This window comes from Dipodomys ordii, unplaced genomic scaffold, assembly GCF_000151885.1.
Source record: "Dipodomys ordii isolate 6190 unplaced genomic scaffold, Dord_2.0 Scaffold64, whole genome shotgun sequence".
Lineage (NCBI taxonomy): Eukaryota > Metazoa > Chordata > Mammalia > Rodentia > Heteromyidae > Dipodomys > Dipodomys ordii.
Genome location: NW_012267280.1, coordinates 1620930 through 1629187, shown reverse-complemented (window position 1 = coordinate 1629187; position 8258 = coordinate 1620930). Strand labels below are relative to the sequence as shown.

Genomic DNA, 8258 nt, shown 5'->3' with positions numbered 1-8258 from the left:
CGGGGGAGTCCGGGCCGGGCTGCGGCGGGCGCGCAGGGCGGCGGGCGGTGATGGCGGTGGGAGCGGGGACACCGGAACGCGCCTTATGTAACTCGCGGCCTGAGAGTGAGACTGAAGATCTGGAGCCGGGGACGGGGGGGGGGGCAGTGGTAGTTGGCTGTGTCTCCCTGGCCCGGGATTTTGTCCTTCCTCGACAGCCAGAACGTGTTGTGTACCCCGAGAAGGGTAGATGGTGGACAGTAGGGCTGCCCACACCCCAAGTGTGCCCCACAATTGTCTGATAGAATGGGGTATCCAAGGCTGGAGCGGGTGACCTTGGGGTTTTAAAGAGGCTTTTTAGCGTTCTATTTTATGCCTGCCCCCACCTCACTGTCCCTAGGAAAGCGGCTGTCACCTTGGGGGGTGATCTCTGCCCCCCATCTCCATTTAAAGGCTGTCAGTGTGAATGGCTACTGTCTGGGCTTCCAGGGTTGGATAGTGGTTTTTTAACTGGATGTTTAGAGACCGCCTTGGTGGACGGATGTTGAAGGACTCCCCAACTGCTGGCCCTCCTGTCCGCAAGGTCCTATTGATCTCGTTGTCCCTGCCAGGGTGGCTTCCTGGAATCCAGCTGGTCTGAGCCCTGCCCCAACCCTCCCCCCCTCCCCCTTTCTCCCAGGTGAACTTCACGGTAGACCAGATCCGTGCCATCATGGACAAAAAGGCCAACATCCGAAACATGTCTGTTATCGCCCATGTGGATCACGGCAAGTCCACACTAACAGACTCCCTGGTATGCAAAGCTGGCATCATCGCCTCCGCCCGGGCTGGGGAGACCCGCTTTACTGACACCCGGAAGGACGAACAGGAACGCTGCATCACCATCAAGTCTACGTAAGCACCCAACTACCCTCTGGACCCTGGAGGGGTGGAGCCCTTGTTCCCAGGGAGGGATGTGAGGTACTGGCACCCTGCTGTGGCTGCTTTGCCTTGAAAGTGCTTATCTACTGGGGGGGGGCCTGGGACTGGCTTATGGACTGTGGGAGTGAGGTTGGCTGGCAGGTTGGGAAAGGCCTGGGTTATGGTGAGTATTTGGAACTAGTGTTGGCATGACAGGGATTAATCGAGTAGTCTCCTTTCCTGATAGCCTGTGCCAGCCCAGGAGAACAAGAAAAATCGCTCTTGTCACAGTAGGGTTGTAAGACTTGGCAGCATGGTGTCTTGGGTCAGTGGGTGCTGTCAGGTGTCTTCTGGTGGAGTGTTGCCTGTGATTGGGATCTGATCCACCCGAGATATCCACAGGATGAATAGAGCCCTGACGTTGCCATTGTGCGTCTATTCACATGCTTTTTTGCTAGGTTTACTGCTGTATATCTTTCCTTGGGTAGCAGGAAGCAAAGGGGGAGGGCATTGAATCAGGGGTGATTGCTCTGAGGAGTGACACGAGTCCCCATCATGGGGCCTCCCATCCCTGGCAGGGCCTTCCCAGATGGCAGTGTTTCTCCAGGGATGAGTAATGACTACTGCTAGGGGGAGGGGACAGGGTGGAGTGCCCCGAGTGGCTGTCCTGTTGTCTTGTGGCCTCACCTTGAGCATGAATGACGTGGGCAAGGTCCTTGTCTGAGCTCAGGTTTGTTGGTGAGTAGGTGTGTAATTGACAGTGTTGCCTGCTCACCTCTGACCCTGTCTGTCCTCAGTGCCATCTCCCTCTTCTATGAGCTCTCAGAGAATGACTTAAATTTCATCAAGCAGAGCAAGGATGGCTCTGGCTTTCTCATCAACCTCATTGACTCTCCTGGGCATGTGGACTTCTCCTCTGAGGTGACAGCTGCCCTCCGGGTCACCGATGGTGCCCTGGTGGTGGTGGACTGCGTGTCTGGTAAGCCCTGGGCCCTGGGAGTCTTGGGACCTGACATTGTCGGCCTGAGATGATCCCTCCAACCCCGTGGTCCCCAGGCGTGTGTGTGCAGACAGAGACAGTGCTGCGGCAGGCTATTGCAGAACGGATCAAACCTGTGTTGATGATGAACAAGATGGACCGTGCACTGCTGGAGCTGCAGCTGGAGCCCGAGGAGCTCTACCAGACCTTCCAGCGCATCGTGGAGAACGTCAACGTCATCATCTCCACCTACGGCGAGGGCGAGAGCGGCCCTATGGGCAACATCATGGTGCGTTTGTGGGCTGGGGAAAGGGATCTGGGTGGGGTGCTGGGTGGCAAAGAAGTCCCTGGCCGCCTCCTGCTTGGGGATAGCGGCCACCGCAAATGATGACTTAAAATTTCTTCACTTTGACCTGATGTCTCTTGAAGAAACATAATTATCTGAGTCCTTGGTGCCTACAGACTTGGAAGGTGGCTGCCTACAACCCCTTCATCCCCTAACAGCTCCCATTTTTGCTTTCCAGATTGACCCAGTCCTTGGCACTGTGGGTTTTGGGTCTGGCCTGCATGGCTGGGCCTTCACCCTAAAGCAGTTTGCAGAGATGTATGTGGCCAAGTTTGCCGCCAAAGGTGAGGGCCAGCTGGGTCCTGCTGAGCGTGCCAAGAAGGTGGAGGACATGATGAAGAAGCTGTGGGGTGACCGGTGAGCCTGGGGCCAGTGCATGGACACGGGGTGGCCGGTCAGTGCCCCTAACGGTTCTGCCCAAGTGCACACTCTGCAGCCTGCTTCATGGCACAAGGTTCTCTCCCCGTCAGGTACTTCGATCCAGCCAATGGCAAGTTTAGCAAGTCAGCCACCAGCCCTGATGGGAAGAAACTACCCCGCACCTTCTGTCAGCTCATCCTGGATCCCATCTTCAAGGTGAGTGGGCTAGGTGTGTGCATGGCTTAAGAGCATGAGCTGGGTGTACCTGGCTGTAGGAGCAAGGAATTGGCCCACAGGCAGCATTTGCCTGTCTGTAAGTTCTCTGGTCTGTTTGAGGATCATTCCATCCAGGGCAGCAGCTGAGCCTTTCTTCTGCCTTCCCACACAGCCCATTTGTCTTGCCCTATAGGTGTTTGATGCAATCATGAATTTCAAGAAAGAGGAGACGGCCAAGCTGATTGACAAGCTAGACATCAAGTTGGATAGTGAGGACAAAGATAAAGAGGGAAAGCCACTGCTGAAGGTAAGGTGGTGGATGCAGCCAGCCCCATCCTCCCTGGTACTGCTGGGCTGTGGCTGGAGACCTTGAGCTTTGGATAGGTGCTGGGGCAGTCCCTATATTCAGCAGTTGGAACTAGGGTTACATGTACTGCCACCGCCCTTAAACAAGGCCCTCATGAGCCCTGCCCTGTGTGCAGGCTGTGATGCGCCGCTGGCTGCCAGCAGGGGATGCGCTGCTACAGATGATCACCATCCATCTGCCCTCGCCCGTCACTGCGCAGAAGTACCGCTGCGAGCTGCTCTACGAGGGGCCCCCGGACGATGAGGCTGCCATGGGTATGAGTCCTGCCTCAGGTGGTGGCTCCAGAAAGCTGAGTCTGGGCGAGAATGACGTAATCCCCTCCCATTCCCTCTTCCCCTTAGGCATTAAAAGCTGTGACCCCAAAGGCCCCCTTATGATGTACATCTCCAAAATGGTGCCAACCTCCGACAAGGGCCGCTTCTATGCCTTTGGACGCGTCTTCTCAGGGCTGGTGTCCACTGGCCTGAAGGTCAGGATCATGGGCCCCAACTATACCCCTGGGAAGAAGGAGGATCTCTACCTGAAGCCCATCCAGAGGTGAGTGGATGATGGGCACCTGCTCCTGGCCAGCTTAGGTTGGGCCTGCCCTCCTGGGCTCCTGGCCGGTAGCACCTTTGCTACAAGCTACAGTTGGATGGGGTTTGGTCTTCTTAGACCTCTGTCTCAACACCTGAAGGGCTAGTAGACTAGGAAGCCAGAGGACCCCAGCAAGCTAAAGTGTCCCATCTTTTCTGATTTGGTTTAGTCCCAACTCACAGTGGGATGCAAATGTCCCCGAGTACAGGGTGGTCCATGACTGATCTCATGACCCTCATGACCTTTGCCTTCATTTGGTCTGTGCACACCTGGTTGGTGTGGTCACCTGCAGAGGGTTATGGGGATGTTGTCCATCGCTGGCACTCATGCTCATGTTTGTGAGGAGCCATGGTTTCAGTCTGCGGGCCTTGGGGCTTGAAGGCAGTGTGAGAACGTGCTTTTTTCTCCCTAGGACCATTTTGATGATGGGCCGCTATGTGGAGCCAATTGAGGATGTGCCTTGCGGTAACATCGTGGGCCTGGTGGGTGTGGATCAGTTCCTGGTCAAGACTGGCACCATCACCACATTCGAGCATGCGCACAACATGCGTGTCATGAAGTTCAGTGTCAGCCCTGTCGTCAGGGTGGCTGTGGAGGCCAAGAACCCCGCTGATCTGCCCAAGCTGGTGGAGGGCCTGAAGCGGCTGGCCAAGTCGGATCCCATGGTGCAGGTGTGGTTCTACCTCCCTAATCCCCATCTTAGCTGCCCATAGGGTAGGGTGGGCCTGTGGCCTTAAGGTATGTGGACGGGATTTATGAAGGCAGGGATCTTCCTGCTAGCTTCTGCCTGTTGGGGGGCCTACGTGCTATTCTGCCTGTTGGGGGGCCTACATGCTATACTGCATCCTTGTTTGGAGGGAGATCTAGCTTTCCTACTGGCTGGTGGAGCTGTGAGTGTTGGGCATGGGCCAGGCCAGGCTGACAGCACTTTGGCCCACAGTGCATCATCGAGGAGTCAGGGGAGCACATCATCGCAGGTGCTGGTGAGCTGCACCTTGAGATCTGCCTCAAGGACCTGGAGGAGGACCATGCCTGCATCCCCATCAAGGTAGGCACTGCCCCTGCCAACCTGGATCCTCAAAGTAGTGGAAAAGGCCATTCCTCCTTGGCAATCACAGCCACATGCAGGCTTTCTATCTTTCCTTGGTGTGGCCACTGTGTACCTGCCAGGGTTGGTCAGGGCAGGCCATGTGCTGGATGGTTTGTGTCCATGCTCCTACAAGCTGTTGTGTCCCCAGCGTTGTCCGTGCCCTTTGCACCCTCCTTGTGAAGTCCCCTCAGTGACCCATGATTTCCTTTCCCAGAAATCCGACCCCGTGGTCTCATACCGGGAGACAGTCAGTGAGGAGTCGAACGTGCTGTGCCTGTCCAAGTCCCCCAATAAGCACAACCGGCTGTACATGAAGGCACGGCCCTTCCCTGATGGTCTGGCCGAGGACATCGACAAGGGGGAGGTGTCCGCTCGCCAGGAGCTCAAACAGCGGGCACGCTACCTGGCCGAGAAGTACGAGTGGGATGTGGCTGAAGCCCGTAAGATCTGGTGCTTTGGACCTGATGGCACTGGCCCCAACATTCTCACTGACATCACCAAGGGTGTGCAGTACCTCAATGAAATCAAGGACAGTGTGGTGGCTGGCTTCCAGTGGGCCACCAAGGAGGTGAGCTGGGAGTCGTGCAGGCAGGACCAGCAGTGGAAGGCCAAGATTGGGGTTGAGGCTGTTGTGGGAGGGCTGGTTTTTCAGGCTGTCTCCTCCTGCCCCAGGGGGCGCTGTGTGAGGAGAACATGCGGGGTGTTCGCTTTGACGTCCACGATGTGACACTGCATGCCGACGCCATCCACCGCGGCGGCGGCCAGATCATCCCCACGGCCCGCCGCTGCCTGTATGCCAGTGTGCTCACTGCCCAGCCACGCCTCATGGAGCCCATCTACCTTGTGGAGATCCAGGTAAGGCAGACGGCATGCCGCAGCCCCAACCCTGCCCCTGACACCTTACTCTAGCCACTGATGCCTCTTGCTCTCACTTCAGTGTCCAGAGCAAGTAGTTGGTGGCATCTATGGAGTCCTGAACAGGAAACGAGGCCACGTGTTTGAAGAATCCCAGGTGGCTGGCACCCCCATGTTTGTGGTCAAGGCCTACCTGCCTGTCAATGAGTCCTTTGGTAAGTCCATGTTTGTGGGACTAGAGGGAGGTGTTAAGACTGAGTCCAGGTAGTAGGGTTGGGTCCTATGCTGGATGCAGGAAGGACTGAGATGAACCCAAGATCAACTACCAGCCCTTGTTTGAGACCAGGTCTTAAAATAGCCCAGGCTGGGGTGGACAGATGTGGCTACCGGAAGCTTTCTGTTGAGATTCACGTCTCTGGGCTCACTGAGTTTGGTGATCAGGAAGTTCATTGCCCTCTACCCACCCAGGGACTGGCCAGGGTTCTGGCAGGACTTTGACTGCTGGGACTATCTGGTGAGACCCTCCTTGTTTCATTCTTGACAGGTTTTACTGCCGACCTGAGGTCCAACACTGGGGGCCAGGCCTTCCCACAGTGCGTGTTCGACCACTGGCAGATCCTGCCTGGAGACCCCTTCGATAACAGCAGCCGCCCCAGCCAGGTGGTGGCGGAGACCCGCAAGCGCAAAGGCCTGAAGGAGGGCATCCCAGCCCTGGACAACTTCTTGGACAAGTTGTAGGTGGTTCTTCCTTCCTTGCCTGGCGGGACTCGGCTCAGCACTCACACCGGTTTGACCACTGCACCATGCCCGCGTTCTCTCAGATGACATCTCGAGACTGTCCCCACAGTGGCGCTCTGCCCAAGGTTTCTGGGGCCCACTCTGTGCCATCACTCTGCGTTAACACTTGATGCTGTTTCCCTCTATTTATTTTGGGGTTCCAGAGGCAGCAGAAATACCCTTTTCTGCAGGGACGTTCATAGCCCGATGGGGTGGGGAGGTGGGCAGGACACCCAGTGCTTTATCATTTCATCAGAGGGAAACTCAAATTCAGATATCCCAAATTTTAAAATAAATACATTAAAGGTTTATTTGGGTAAATGGCCCAAAGTGGCTTTTCCCTAGAAGGAACAGGTGGGCAGGTGTTCCCCTGTGCTGACACCATGGCCACCTCCAGCTGTACTTGTGCCATTGGAATAATAAATACGATGGTGGTGACCTTGGGCATGCTTTGACTTGTTTCTGCACCTGTTACGCCTCTGCAGGGGGAGGAGGGTTGGATTTGGGGGAACTGTCAAAGGCAGCATGGATAGGGAAGCTGGCTAGAGTCCCCCACACAGCTCCCATCCAGATGGATGGCAGGAGTCATACCAACACCCTGCAGTGCCTCCAGGGGCCCAGGTCTGCTCTTCACCCCCAAGGTTTCCCAGAAAGGGAATTTTCAGTGTATGCATGTTTGCCATTGCCAGTCTGAGCTTTTAGATTAGACAAAAGTCTTAAGGGGCTGGGAAGGTGGCTCAGTGATAGAGCACTTGCCTTGCATGCGTGAGGTCCTGGGTTTGATTCCTCAGCACCACATAAGCAGAAAAAAAAGCCAGAAGTGGCGCTGTGGCTCAAGTGGTAGAGCCTTAGCCTTGAGCTGAAGAACTGAGGGACAGCGCCCAGGTCCATGACTGACCAAAAAAATAATCTTAAAAACTGATACATCATTGTACATTATATACTGTAACATTAAAATTAGGAAAGCTGCCTGAAAGTATTTTCAGTTGGACACAGGACTCGTTGCTACATTTATTGGCTATAAGAATGGTAGTGAGAAGCTGGTGCTAGTGGCTCAACTCGCCCTGTAATCCTAGTGGTGCAGCGCCATCCTAAGTCTGAGATTTAGCTCCAATTAGTTTCCTCAAACTAGAAGTGGAGCTGTGGCTCAAAGTGGTGTGGGTGCTACCATGAGCTAGAGAACTGGGACAGCGCCCAGGCTGAGTTCAAGCCCCACAACCGATCTGAAGAAAGGCAGTGGGTGTGAAGGTCTGGCTAGCTGAGGAGCTGCTGGATGTGAGCTTGCCCAGGCTCGGGACGGCCAGGCAACTACCTGGGAGTCAGAAGCGAAGCCGATGGGGGGCTTGGTTTGGCTGGACCAGTAGACACCAAAGCCACGGGTTTTCGTACCATAGCAAGATTCCGTAAATGCGTGTAACAAGCATCTACACACCTATTTCCGAGCGGTGTGCACCTGCACAGAGTGCCTGTCAGGTGCTGCCGGAAGTCGATGTTTCAGTGGGGTTGGTCAGTGTTTGTGCCAGCCAATCAGATTAGGCAAGATGGGTCTGTCAGCCAATGGCGAGGTTGTATCCGGGTGCGGCTCCCGGAAGGGCAGCCGAGGGCGTGCTAGCGATGCTATACAGTCGGCAGGCCTACGGGCCAATGCGCGTTGAGCTCCGCCTCCTCGGGGCGGGTGTTAGCCCACGAGGTGACGTCAGCGCCTTGCGCCGCGGCGGCTTCCGAGACGGCGGGGCGGGAGGAGGAGGAGGAGGAGTTGGGGGCGGCCAGCGAGGCAGCCAGGCCTGCGGAGCGCGGGGGCCCGAGCGCGGTG

At 56.1% G+C, this 8258-nt stretch overlaps 1 protein-coding gene across 1 annotated transcript in view; it reads left to right on the top strand.

Annotated features, from left to right (window-relative positions):
* Positions 1 to 6890, top strand: part of Eef2 (eukaryotic translation elongation factor 2) — a 7221-nt gene extending 331 nt beyond the window's left edge. The window contains exons 2-15 of the mRNA XM_013022780.1: positions 659 to 873; positions 1677 to 1858; positions 1936 to 2147; positions 2383 to 2561; positions 2675 to 2780; positions 2974 to 3087; positions 3263 to 3401; positions 3489 to 3684; positions 4136 to 4394; positions 4664 to 4771; positions 5028 to 5381; positions 5486 to 5668; positions 5751 to 5883; positions 6213 to 6890. Coding sequence (XP_012878234.1) covers positions 659 to 873; positions 1677 to 1858; positions 1936 to 2147; positions 2383 to 2561; positions 2675 to 2780; positions 2974 to 3087; positions 3263 to 3401; positions 3489 to 3684; positions 4136 to 4394; positions 4664 to 4771; positions 5028 to 5381; positions 5486 to 5668; positions 5751 to 5883; positions 6213 to 6406 — 2574 coding nt within the window. The 3' untranslated portion in view covers positions 6407 to 6890. The remainder of the gene's footprint in view (positions 1 to 658; positions 874 to 1676; positions 1859 to 1935; positions 2148 to 2382; positions 2562 to 2674; positions 2781 to 2973; positions 3088 to 3262; positions 3402 to 3488; positions 3685 to 4135; positions 4395 to 4663; positions 4772 to 5027; positions 5382 to 5485; positions 5669 to 5750; positions 5884 to 6212) is intronic.
* The last annotated feature ends 1368 nt before the right edge of the window (positions 6891 to 8258 follow it).